The following is a 13,515-nucleotide window of genomic DNA, read 5'->3' on the forward strand; positions in this document are numbered from 1 at the left end:
TTACTTTGAGAAATTCAATTAGGTTCAGTAATGCCCATGCGCCACAAGGAGGGCCTGTGTGGATCGGGATGCATGGTTCGAGATGGTTTTACTTACACGGAGATCGCCGCTGGCGCCGACACTGCATTTTCTGCGATACAGGGCCCTTAACGCTGTCGCGTTAATAGGTTTTTTCTTTAAAACATAGGGTTCACAAAGTTTGAGGAAAGACTAGAAGGTCAGCGCTCAATGTGTGTCAGCTTGTCATATTTCATTTGTTTGTTCACTTACTCATTGTAATATATGTAAGAAAACCATAATTAATATGTATTACGAGAGGCCCAAGACTTTTTGCGATTTCATTCTGAGGAAGCCTTATTTGGGTGGCATTATATATGACCATGTTCTAGGCCAAGCCACATATAAACAAACCAAACCATCCAAATCCTTGTACTTCATGGAGACACAGCACTTGCACAGAAAGCACACACATATGATGGTATGAGGCAGGGAGCAAGATGATGCTGCTGTTTCGCATGACCCCTGCGTGCACTTTCAAAATGCATTGGCCAGCATGGAGAGCTACAAAATTAAACTGCTTCTGGTAAAATTGAGCTCTTTGGCCATTATTACACAATAATGTGTGATGAAGCATTGGCTTGACTGCTGCCTCTATGACCAACGCACATTTCTCGAAAGTACTGCGACGTCAAAACTGTATCATTAAGACCGGTGACAAGCATAGTTGATACGCTAATTCCACGTATCGCAAATGCAACTAAGCTTGTAACTCTGTTTACAAAATAAACTTGGTTAAAGAACCAAGACATCAATACAGAATGTCGTACTTTTTTAAACTTTTCTTTTATACGACAATCTTTCTTTCAAGGTAACTTTGACATCAGTACGCACAGCTGTTAAAATTGCACATAAAACAAATAATTACCAGAAAAATAGAGCGCCGTGAAAATTTTTGATTTGCGATTTGTGTGTTAGATCATTATTACTGTGGCATTTTTGCACTTAGAGCACTACGATGACAGCCCGTCTTGAAGCCCCGACTGACAAATGTAGCCGGGGTTGGGGGGGAGGGGGGGGGGGACGCACATCCGGCACTAAGTGCTTGCCTGAGTGCCTGGTGGCTGGTGCGAGACAAAAAGGGTGTCGCTAAGGTTCCGAGCAGCCGGATCTGACAATTAAGCCAAGCATTTGGTTGCGCTCTCACAGTATATAAAAAAAAAAGAAGATAAAACGATAAGCTACATCGACCCGGTAGCGCAGCCGCAAATTTACTTATGACATGAGCAGTTCTATATACCTTAAATATAAGAAAACCACAAACACTCCAAAGGAACTACAGTCCGACGGAATAAAATTCCGGCGCTTTGACCACTCAGCAGACAACGCCTTATTTTGCTTGCACGGGTGGCAGAGGAAAAAAAAAAAACGAAAACTCATCTGGGAACTTAAAAGGCAGCGCAAGTAGGTTAGTACCACTGTACTAGCTCCTTACCGATGCTTTATCATTCATCTTGCACGTAGATCGTACCGCATTCATCACACAAAATAACCACAAGAGTGAAAGAACGTAATACAGCGTACTGCCGATTATATGCAACGCTCGCACACACAACTGCAAAACATCTGCCAAAAAGGAAACAGGGGAATAAAAAAAGTTGCTTAAGCAGAAGGCCGCTGATTCGCCATTTAATAATGGTTAGTGTAGTAATAAACTTGGGAACGCTCAGGCATGCCGTGATTATTCACTTTACTATTTTTATAAACGTTTGAAGTTATTCCATTTAAACTGTATGTTATATTATGGATTTGAAATATTATAGAAACGATGTGCGTAGGCTGGCTGTGATTTATGTTATGTAAAGATGTAATCGCGTTTTGTTTAAATGTTCTTCATGACGTTTTCCGATAGCGCATCGGTCAAGGCAAAACACACATATTTTTGTTAGTTTCGTTGTGGCACGACCGGACTAAAGCATCGCGTGCTCCATTCCAGAAAACTGGCGCTGTCGTGTTGTTGTATGTAGTTGTATGTAACAACGTTCTGGTGGTGGTGTGTGTGTAGTGATTTTTGGATGAAGGGAAGAGAGAAGTGCAGTGCCGAAGAAGTGGTGGGTAATGTGAATCTCGTGTGGTAGAACAGAGTTTCCGAGTTTCCTGTACGTACGTATGATGACACCGAGGTGGAGCACGGAGCAGCAGTAGCGCCACGCAAAATTTGTTCATATAACAACAAAATGTGACGTCACCGCACTAAACCATAGCTAGCCGTGCCGAGCAGCATCCAGTAGCCAACGTCAAATCAGCTGTGGTGTGCCCGCTATCTGTGCGCACCCGTCGCCTAAGCTTGTCTTCTATAAAAAAAAATGACAGCATGGAGCAGGTAAAAGCCAAGAAGAAATCTCGAAAGAAGCAACCTCTCCTGCCTGCTGAAACTTCCACAGGATCAGCTTCTGTGACAACAAATGTTAAAGCAAGTGATGCCGTAAACAAACCATTGTGTGACGGTAAGGCTGTTGACGCATCCTCTCAGCACACTGGTGATAACTGCGACGCAACTTTCGCAGCACGTGATGATGAGCGTCCATCTGTGCACCCGGACAACGCCGAGTTGCTTTTATATGCTGAAGCCGACCATGAGCGACTGAACGAAGCTGGCCACTTGAGAACTAGTACCGGGCGTGTAACGGAAGCGATATCGGAAGTTTTGTCTGAGGAACCGACTGCCTATGATGACACTGACTTACGACAGAGCGCCTGCGCTGCGGCTCATCGCGAACGACAGAGCGATGAGGAGCTTAGTACTGCGCAGTTGGCGATGGCACCGACTACGACAGTTTCACCTGAGGTACGAACTGGAGAGCTTGGCACTGCGCAGCTGGCGGTGGCACCGATCACGACAGTTCCACCTGAGGTGCCAACTGAAGAGCTTAGTACTGCGCAGCTGGCGATAGCACCGATCTCGGCAGTTGAACCTGAGGTGCCAACTGCCCCTGATGAAAGTTTCGATAGCCATTACGCATTTCCTAGCTCCCCTGGCGCGAAGAGCGCAGTGCGCTTCCATATTTCGGGCGTCGAAGAAAGTGCTGCAGTCACGTCCCGTAGTGATGATTCGCTTGGAAGAAACAAAAGCGTTGGCAGGCTGTACCCTGAGCTTTCAGAGGTGCCCGACACTCGAACGTCTATGCGTCCATTTACGGAGGAGCAAATAATGGCTTTGTACGAAAATGCCTGGCTAAAGGAAAGAACAACCATAGTGTCGGAATTTGTGAGCCTTAATCAAGAGAAGAGGCTGAACCATCATGAACTGTACAAGCTGTTGGAAAGCTACTGGCGGTCCAGGGAACTCCTAGTTGCGACAGTGTGCACCGTGCGGGAACTGGTAGAACACATTGGGAAGCATGAGACATGCGTGTGGGACATTGTGCCAGATGTTGTCACTGGAAAAGGGAGGTGTGCAGATAACAAGCGAGTTACTGGAGAGCATTACTTTCAGCGTGCCTTGTATAATGATGATGTGGCATCACTCATGGCATCATCGTCTCAGAAGCTGCTCAAGGTACTCAGGGAGAAGCACGTCTTGTACATGCACAATGCTAGCACTCTGCGAGTCCAAATCGATTACTACTTCCAACTGATCCTAGACATTCCTACATTTCGGGACATACCAAAGAACATGCCTATTAGCACTGGGACACAGCCACAGCTAACAGAAGGTGTTGCTGAGCTGAGAACATGCATTAGTGTGCTCTTTGTGTTTTTGAGAAAGGCAGTTCAAGATGAAGTGTTCGTGAATGATGTGCAGTCGTGGCTGCGTATGCTGGCTAGCCTCTTGTTACGTGTAGCCTCATTAGCAGACCACTTCTTCTTGCTGAGTCATGTGTTGCGTTGTCCTCCAGGAATACACAAGTGGGCCATCAGCTTGGTCCAAGTGCCCAGTCCTTTACCATGGCCTGAGCACACTGACTGGCACCAAGCTACCCTGGGCTGTCCACAGCTAGACTACGCCCTGGCAGCTCTGGCCACAGTTATGTCGCCAATAGAACAACGTGAAGAGTACTTGCGACCCCTGCAGAGTGCCTTGGAGGCTGCAGCCGGACAAGATCCCTGGGTAGTGCTGGACTCTGATGGCGAAGAGGATGAGCCACCTTCGGTGGTTCATTGGAGGGAAAATGATGTGGTGGCCCTGGTAAATCAGGTACCCTTTGCTGCTATCTTCCAACACCTCCTCTTTGTAATACCTGAAGACTATGATGTGACTAGAAGTTCAGAACGAAGTATTCTTAAGCTGATTGCAGTGGCATCACAGTTGGTCTCGATTTTTCATACTGGCCTAAAGACATACAACCACTCAAAATACAGGCAGTTAACAAAAAGAATCAGTCGCTTGATTCGTCACACAGTTCAGTATGTGTCCGACCACTGGAGGAGCTTCCGGCTCATGCAAACACAAAGTGCAAGCCACTCGGCTCTTCTGATCCGGCTTCAAGTTGAGTATGATCAGTTCTTTCTGCGTGCAGTAAACTGCATATTCTACTCGCAGAGCACAGGTGCATGGCAGTTTATGGCTGTCCTTCCATATACTTCAGTGTCCACTGTTATGCTCTGGCAGTTGCTGTGGCTCCTGCACAACAGTTACCAAGAGGAGGTGCAGCAAACACTTTTAGCTCCAAGTGAAATCTGTGAAAAGCTGCAAGACAAAGGTCATAAACTCTGCTTTGAAGAAAAACTGTGCAATATGCTTCAGTCAGAAGTGTTTTTCTTGATGACTTCATTTGCTAACATGGCTGCATCACGAGAGGAGGAAGGGCGTGCCTTCACACACATTGTGGCCATAGAAATATTTCAGATTACTTACCTGAACCGGGACATAAGACAGCAATTTGCTAAAGAGGGACGAGACCTACTGTCGTCGCTTGCACAGAAACAACCATGTGTTGTGTCAGTGCTACTGGATGCAATTGATGACCACATGATGGCACTGGGCATAATGGCATGCTACCTAATGCAAGCCATGCCACTACACTTATGGCTTCCTGACAAACAAGACCTGGATGTAATTGCCCATTTTCTCCTCTATTACCCTCTTGACTCACCGCAGAGTCAGCTGGCTCGGCTGTTGATTGAGAACCTCAATTATGGCTTTGGTGAACAGGGCCAACTTTTTCTTGATCAAAGCCTGCACCAACAACTTGCATTGCTGTTGCTCGAAGCCTACGAAAAGATTTGTGTTCCATTTGAAGCAGCAGGGTATGTTTACAAACAGGTCCGCTACTTGTCCTACTTGGCCACAGGTACTGGCGATTCTTCTACACCCATGGGATTTGTCTCCTGGACCTGGACAATTTTGTTTCGACTAAAGCTGCATGCTTTCGACAGTAACCATCAAGGCCAACTGCATCTTATCTTGGATGAAAATCCACCCCAAGACATTGCACCTGACTTAGAACAGTGTGAGTGGCTACACCCAATTTTTCGGGCTAGCAAGGACCTCTGCCCTCCGGCCATCTTCTTGTCCATTTCTGTGGGGAGTGTCGGCCACTATAGGGAGCAAGTGCTTACTACTGGCCTTAAGCTCCTGTCAACACTCACACTTGGTGAGCAATTTGCAGCAGCAGTTAAGTGTATCTGCCACATTCTGCCACTCTTCTACTTGCGTCAGGAGATGCTCACAACCAGCCAGCACTTTTTAGAAGATTTACAGCGCTTAGTGTTGGCTGACAACACATACCTGGCAGCAGCCAAAAGCCTTGTGGGATCAGAGCAGCCAGGTTGTGTGCTGAAGCAGCTTGCTGCTACAATGACCAGCCACGTCTGCCAAGCAAAACACTGGGGCTTTCCGTCACTGCCCATCAAACTTTGGATATTGCTGCTCTTTCACCTTCCAGACATCCCCATGCACAGGGCAATGTACAAAACCAAGGGCAGGGAAAATGTCATGTACCTTCTGGATGTTCTGGTGCAGCTGGCTTATTTTGAGGCAGACTGTCTCGAGAGTGTCATAGCACAGTTTACAGAACTGCTTGCCAACCTTACTGTGCCAGCAGCATCGCAATCTATGGTGAGGACAGTGTTCTCCTATGTGCTAGGCAGCCAGATTGCCTCTTGGCCAGCCATAGTGCCTCTACACTCTGTACCACAATTTCCTTGGTTTGCCTTGGCAGGAATGCTTGCAGAAGCCCAGCTGCCTGAAGTAGCCTCTGCTTGGAAAGCTTTTCTCTCCAACATGGCACAGTCACCGCAGGTCTCAGTTGACATCGTTGTCAGAAAAACAATGCAAGCACCCGTCGATGTTCTCTTGCTGTACCGGTGGGCACATCAGGCCTTGCAGACCAAAGGAGACCACCAAGCTCTTCCTCTGATATGGCAACAGTTTTTCTTTCTCTACCTGCAGAGGTGCCCCAATGGCAACAGTGTGGGCCCACGTTTTTTTGAGAGTGCTAAGTACTTTCCTTTGCTGAAAAAGATCAAGCGGCGATTAAATGAGTTAGCAGACCATTGCTTCCAACAGTGTGCAATAGAAGAAGGGCCATCAAAGAACCTTTGTGAGTTGCTGCTCAAAATGTATCGTACGTTTGGCTTGTGGCTGGAAGAGCCTCGTCTTCAAACCACCAGCATTGATTTTAGTGCCTTGCCCTCTCAATATTGCCCTGAAGCACTGTGTTCTATCATTCAAGGAGACAACCAGCCTTGGCATCACCTTGTCTCCATGGAGAAAGGGCGACATGAGCTCCAGAGCCTACATCTGGCAGAGGAACCACATATCAGCCGCCCTTGCAGAAACAGGCAGCCCTGTGAGGACGCTCCTGAAGAGCGCATCATCTCTCGGCTCAAGACATATGAAGGGCCAATGCCAGCACCCGCTGTACCAACATTGCGACCCATTATTCCTGCTGTGCCTTGCCTTGCACCACAAGTGCAGGAGCTGGTGTCCACTCAGCTGAGAGTGCTACTAGGCCACGCGAGCACAGTCACTGACCAGCTAGACAAGCTAACCAAGCTGGATCGTGTCTGCCGAGAGGAGCTGCTGCCTGCCCTCTATGACAATGTCTCCGCATTTGTGCACCTGGCTGTGCCTTGTGACTATCACGAAGAATGCAAAGGCCCCCTTCACCTGAGATTGCAGTACTATGAAGCTTGTCAGGCTACGGGAATTCTGCACAATATTGAGCAGAACAGAACTGAGTGGATCGCCACCCTGACAGAGCTTCAGCGTCCCCCACCACATGCCAGCTGTTGTGCACACGTGCAGCTAGAAGCTTGCCTTACTCAGTTGGTTCAACGGCACCGGCAAGCCTCTTCAGCCAACAAGGAAGCCCTAGAGGCACTTGGCAGTCAGTTGTTTTTTTGTTTGGTCGGGTCACTGCACAAGGAGATGGTAGAACATGCACCCACAAGACAGTTCATAACATTGTGCCTGGACATGGTAGGAGAAGAGTTTGTGTCCAACCGGGCCAACCAATGTCTGCCTGTGCTACTAGCAATCCTTAATGACCCAAGCATCGTTGGTCATGTAGCACCTTTCTTCAGTCCAACAGCAGCAAATGAAGACCAGTATGCTCTTATGTACCAGTCGGTGAGTTCGTGCATTGTACCAAGGCTGTATAATGCCGTCTTTGTGCTGTTGTCCAAGTTTGAATTGCCATGTTGGCTGACTAGCTGTCAACCCAATAGAGCTGTACGGGAGCAGTTGCTGGAGTCTGTGGAGGTGGCTCTATGCAAATGTGGCATTAATCCACCACAAGCTTTATTGCCACTGGTTGAAGTGTTCCATGTACATTTACATAACTTGCTACGGTTTCACTTCCCTGAGCACTATACAGTTGTTCTTGCTATGCTTCTCAAAGGCACAGTATCCTGCTCCATTCCTGTGGCTACCTGGGGTGTCTTTCTACAGGCACTTGGCTACTGCATGCCTGATGAAGTAGCAATGGCATATGATGAGGAGTATGCAAAGCATCAGTGCTTCTTGTCTTTGGCTGAAACAACAGACACTATAAACGCCACAGTTAAATGTTTTGCTGCACTTAGAAAATCTGATGCATCCACAGTTAAAAATGGCTTGTACAGTCGAGTGAAACCTTTCCTGCCTGTGTTGCCTCGCTTTTTCGCTGTCACTGCACACTGCTATATTTGGGAAAATCTTAAAGCTCCAGATGACAACTTGCAAGAGGCTGTAAAGACTGTGCTACTGCTCTATGGGCCCTGGCTGGAATTAAGTGAGGGCAAGAGCATGTGTGCACCATGGCTACCGGGAGATACTGAAGAGGCTGCCATTATGGCTAACTCTCTGGCTGCTGCACTGACCTTCTTCCACCGTTGCTGTCACAACACATGGAATGTCAATGTCCTGTCACTTGTCTGGCAGCATTATTTTGTCAAATATGTATGGACCAACCCTCCAGAATATGTCATTGTTGCACTCCAAGCTGCTCTTACTTCACTGCCATGGTCACAGTTTTCTCCCTGTGTGGATGACGTGAGGCTGGCTTGCAAGCTCTTGGAAGGAAAGTACTCCAGCCACTTAGACTTTTTGGTCAAAGTTTTTGTGGAAGTGCCTTGGAAAGAGTGCCTTCATCATGCACAGCAGCTAATGCCTGAATGTGTAGTGGAGTATTACTCATGTTTTGCTGAACTTGTAGCCACTCTTGCTTGGCGTGAAGATATGACCACATTCATAGCTAGCACACTTGGCTCCCTCTATGAGCTTGAATGGGGTATTCTGCCTGTAGAACTGGTTCACCGCATCCAGAAGATATTTGCCTGCAACTGTGATGTGCATCAACTTGTCAAACAGAGTAGCTGCACTAGCAGGGCAATGCTGGAGTTTGTGGCAGTCGTGTCATGCATGGTACCTGGCAGCAGCAGCAGGGACCCAAGCAAGCAACTTGCATTTGTGAGCTTACTTGTGGAACTTTATGGGCCTGCTTTGCCAATAGCTGATGCCCAAGATGTGGCACTGCTGCTGCCACAGCTGCTGGATCAGTGTCAGTCAGTGCAAAGCTCCGTGGCAATTCTGGGTCGGGCCCTCTCTCTTCTGGACAGTGCTAGCAAGGGCAGCACTCAAGAACAAGCATTGCGTAGAGGCTTGCTACCCTGGCTTGACACACGCTCAGGACATCCAGTTCTGCTGGCCATACTAGCAGCAGCATGCACCAACCTTGCCTCGGTGCATCACCTTGTGTTTGTGACTGAGGCGTGTCTTTCAGCATTCTTTGAGGGAAATGCTGCCGCTGATGGTGGCTGGAGGCAGGCAGCAGGTGCCTTCCGGGTGCCAGAGTTGACCGTGGCTGTCTTCAGGGAAGAGTGTGCTTGCCAGGCTGCGCACCTGACCCAGTTGTGCTATGTGCTGTACTGTTTGCCGCAGTGCCGCTGCCCCGAAGATGAGCGCATTCTGTTGGACCAGCTTGCTGATTGGGTGTGTCAAAGCCGGGCAGGTGGAGAGTCTGAACCCAAGCTGCTGCTGTTGTGGGCGAAGCTTCTGGCCTTGAGCTTTCGCCAGCTTGACTTTGGCAGCAGTCCGCAAGCAGTAGATAATCTCCTGGCAAATGTCTGCTCAACAATGAGCGTTTTAGGTGAAGATCGTGACACAGGTGGCCTTCTTGGAGCTCTGGGTATGGGCCGTCGGTCAACAGTGTCCTTGCGATTCAGATTCTGCTGCCGTGCTGTGGCTGCCTTTGTGGCTGCACGACTGGCGGATAACACTGTTCTTGCAAGTCAAACCCTCTCACGACTTCAAATTCTACAGACTACCAAAGCCTATATGCCACTGCAGCAGGAGATCCAAGAAGCACTGAACCTTGTCCAAGACTCCAGCCTCACATTGAGGGACGGCCTGCACCTTATTCAGACCCTTGTGAACTTTTTTTACTGTGAAAAGGCCTACCTGCGAATCCTATTTTTTGGCATCATGTAATTGTGTGTGCTGGACTTTTTAAAAAATTGTGCTTTACGATTGCAAGAGGTGTAAATTGTGGTGCTGTATCGTGCAATATAATGCAAGAAGTTAAATGTTAATGGCTATCAATGTTTTGAGTACTCATCTCTTACAAGGACACTACAGCCATTACTGTTCTGTATGAATGCAGCAACAGGATGTGACCTAACCTCTTTTCATGGTGCAGTAAAAGTTAATGCAAGAAATCAGACCAGACACAGTGACACCACAGCCTCTGACAAAAGGTACAACAGCTTACAACAGCTTGCCTTCTTTCCAAGCTATGTCATGCATTCAAGACACTAGGATTCTTTCTCTTGTTTCAGAAAAAGTGTGCTCAGACTTGCATCTGCATTTGGCAATTGTTTCCTTTGTGTCATAGATGGGCATATATCTTTGTATAAATCAATGCCTTTGAATGGCGGCTCAGTCCATGCTTTTACACATGGTGTATGCGTTCAAGACACTACCAGTGTTTCTGTTGGTTCAGAAAAAGTGAGGTCAGACTTGCATATGTGTTTGGCAATTGTTTCCTTTGTGTGATAGATGGGCAAATATCTTTGTGTAAATTAATGCCATTGAATGGCTGTTCAGCCCATCCTTCTATATGTGCTGCTTGCACTGTAAGTGAAATTAAAAGCAGTAGCATTGCACATATGTTTTACTTATTTACAGCATACAGTAAGCTCTAAAAATATGCAAAGCAAGTGGGGGCAATAATTATATAACTGACCCAACACAAAACAATGTCGCAATCAAAACATCCAGAAAGTGCAACTGAAAATTAATCAGATGATGAATTTTTGGAAAAACAGGGACATAAACAGTATATATAGGCAAGGACAAAAGACAATGGCCAATTATACTTAAAGGTAGTGCTCAGAATAACGATAAGAAAAAGATCCGAAAGTTCAAGAGAGAGAGAAATAACTTTTATTTATATAGCCGGCAGATTCGTGGGGGGGCCAACCCCGCCTAGATGGCGGCCAGAAGCCCTTGAGCTCTAGCGGCATCCTCGGCCTGCTGGACAGCCAAAAGTTGGTCTTCGGGGGCCGAGCTGAGCAACACGGTCTCCCACTGCTTCCGGTCCTGAATTTTTCGGCCCTGTCGTGGCGCCCGAGGGCAGGCCCAGATAATGTGATCCAGGTCCGCCCTTTCTTGACAAAGTTTACAATTGGCCGAATATTGGTCTGGGTAATAATGATTATAAGACACCGGGTTCGGATATGTATTTGTTTGAAGGAGGCGCCATGCCACCGCCTGCTGCTTATTAAGTGATGGGTGTGCGGGAGGAAAACGCACCCTTCCCAATCTGTAATCATAGTTATATCCCTGTAGCCAACCATCCGGTCCCCTGTCAGCCCCAACCGCGGCGCCCCGGTGGCTCGGTTTGTGAGTCCTCGAGCCACGGTGTCGGCCGCCTCATTGCCGGGGAGAGAGGAGTGCGCAGGTGCCCAGATGATATGGAGCACCCGCTCACCACGAAAGTTTGCCAGGATACGTTGTGATTCCGGCGAGATGCGTCCCTTTGCGTAATTTAAAATGGCGGTTTTAGAATCACTGACTATTATCGTGGCCAGTGTGGAAGCCATTGCGAGAGCAATGGCCGATTCCTCAGCCACCTCGGCTCTGTTAGTTTTAATAGATCCGCTGACCTTACGCTCACCTTGCGAGTTCACTGCAACGATACACATATTCTGAGTAGTCGTGTACTCTGCCGCGTCGACGTACACCACGTCCTGAGAGCGTTGGAATCTCCTCTGTATTGGCGGCGAGGAGTTACGGAGTCGCCCTCTATCGGAAGCGCCTCGCTGGCGTAGTATGAGGGATCACGTGGCGCGCTCCTCATAGGTTTTGCTGTCAGCGCTCACTGAAAACACCACGCGTGAGCTCTCCCGGACATTTCTGTGAGTACTTTCGAAACGAGAGAAGTTTCTTACTGTCTAAATAATAATCTTGGGCAAACTGAAAACACACAATCGTTTACAGCCGCTATCTCTTTACCGAATACGTACAGTGAACGCCACTGCGCGCGGTCGCCGCGATGGAGTCTCCCGAACCGGCTTCTTGCGTGAAAGGTAGGTAAACGCTGAGAGCAAACTATGTGAAATATGTTCTTATAGTGTTTGTATAACTAAATGGAGCGTAATAGAATGAAGCCTCAATGCAGCGATCGCGCAGATTCGCAGCGACCGACTGCGCGTCTGCATGCTTGTCCGCGCACTGTTTCGCTTTCTGCGCGCGCGCGTTTTCGCACCGTGCCATGAGCTTAAGGCCGCAGAATATGAGCATTTGACAGTATACAAGCAACCATTGTTGCGTGGGCGCTATCAGAGCTGTTCAAAAATAATTTCATTGTAGAGACTTCGACGCCTACGGGACTGTGATGTGCCGTCGCGACGATTCAATCTTTTTTTCTTCTAAATTCTTTGTCCTTTCAATACTATTTCTCTAGTTGCGTCGCACTGTATGTTTATCGGCGTTCTCAGCGTGCAATTTCCCGCTGCTCCTTTTTTTGTAATCCAGCGCATTAATTCATAACACAAACATGACCATATGCCATGCTTTCTTTAAATGTGCTTCTTACCGCTGCCTTTCCACTCCACTGAACTTGCCAGTATCTATAGTATCGACAAGTTCATAGACTAAACCGTCATGACATTAGTCGGGCAGCGGACTCGGGCGAGCGTCTCAGTGCGCGTTTCCAGAACATCGCAGGCCCGGCGCCGTAGCAGAAATCTTCCTTGCGTCTGTGCTTGCTGCATACCCGAGTTGTAGCCGATGTCTGTTTGCCGGTTTTATGTTTCGCGAGCCAAGCTTCACACAGCTTCTTGTCCTGCGGCTACGTGCGAATAAGGTTGACACCGGCCTCCGTTACGTGCGTCCGGCTCTGCGGCACCGAGCAGTAGCCTACCATGTCGCGCGCCTTCAAAGGCAGCCACTACATATTGTAGTGCTTTCAAGCGTTGTAGAGGAGACACTCGAAGCGTGAAAATTTCGCCACTAAATGAAAACCGCAGCGTACGAGGGAATTTAAGCTCGTTTTCAGCTCGCTTCGGCGCGCCCGAAGCAGACGACGTGGCCGCTATGCCCACGTGATCCCTCCTAGCACGTCACGCCGACGGTGGCGCCAGCTTTTCCAGTGGTGGAGCTCGAGGCCAATAGCTCTTGCCCTTTCCTCCCGCCTTTCCCTGTGGTGTTCAGGATGCATGTTTTTGGGTAGCGGTGGGATAATAAGCTGCTTTCTCATGTCGTGGGGAATGTCTACTGTAGTGCCATACTGTGATGCGTATGTTACTTTAAGCTTGTTAAGTATGTGTCTGCCAGTAGGTGTTTGTGAGAGTCTTTCATATTGCGCTATCGTATGGGCTTCTATGAGTTCTTCGAGCGTGTTGTGGACACCTAAGGCTAGGAGCCTGTCATTTGATGTGTTTATCGGCAAACCTATGGCTTGTTTGAATGATCGTCTAATGATGCCGTCGATTTTTGTCTTTTCTGCTACTTGGAGATTTAGGTAAGGGGTTACATATACTATGCGGCTGATGACAAACGCCTGGACTAGACGTACCAGATTGTTCTCT

The 13,515-nt window shown here is 48.1% G+C and overlaps 2 protein-coding genes across 4 annotated transcripts in view; one reads left to right on the top strand and one right to left on the bottom strand.

The window, feature by feature from the left end:
- The window catches only part of LOC135904609 (FERM, ARHGEF and pleckstrin domain-containing protein 2-like), a 220,828-nt gene extending 219,175 nt beyond the window's left edge, over nucleotides 1–1,653 (bottom strand). For 2 of the 3 annotated variants that reach the window (XM_065435463.2, XM_065435487.2), the window contains exon 1: nucleotides 1,493–1,652. The gene's annotated coding sequence lies outside the window, so the exon portion shown is untranslated. Of the gene's footprint in view, nucleotides 1–1,492 lie in introns of all 3 variants that reach the window. The other variant, XM_065435478.2, reaches the window with a different exon arrangement.
- A 463-nt stretch (nucleotides 1,654–2,116) lies between these two features.
- Nucleotides 2,117–10,587, top strand: LOC135904598 (ectopic P granules protein 5 homolog). Its single transcript, XM_065435457.2, has one exon. It carries the CDS (start codon nucleotides 2,372–2,374, stop codon nucleotides 9,911–9,913), a length of 7,542 nt encoding a protein of 2,513 aa, XP_065291529.2. The 5' UTR covers nucleotides 2,117–2,371; the 3' UTR covers nucleotides 9,914–10,587.
- Nucleotides 10,588–13,515: the final 2,928 nt, after the last annotated feature.

The sequence above is a fragment of the Dermacentor albipictus genome, chromosome 1, assembly GCF_038994185.2.
Source record: "Dermacentor albipictus isolate Rhodes 1998 colony chromosome 1, USDA_Dalb.pri_finalv2, whole genome shotgun sequence".
NCBI lineage: Eukaryota > Metazoa > Arthropoda > Arachnida > Ixodida > Ixodidae > Dermacentor > Dermacentor albipictus.

Coding starts and splice junctions, on each gene's coding strand:
- LOC135904598 (XM_065435457.2), top strand. CDS start 2,372: ATGGAGCAGGTAAAAGCCAAGAAGAAATCTCGAAAGAAGCAACCTCTC.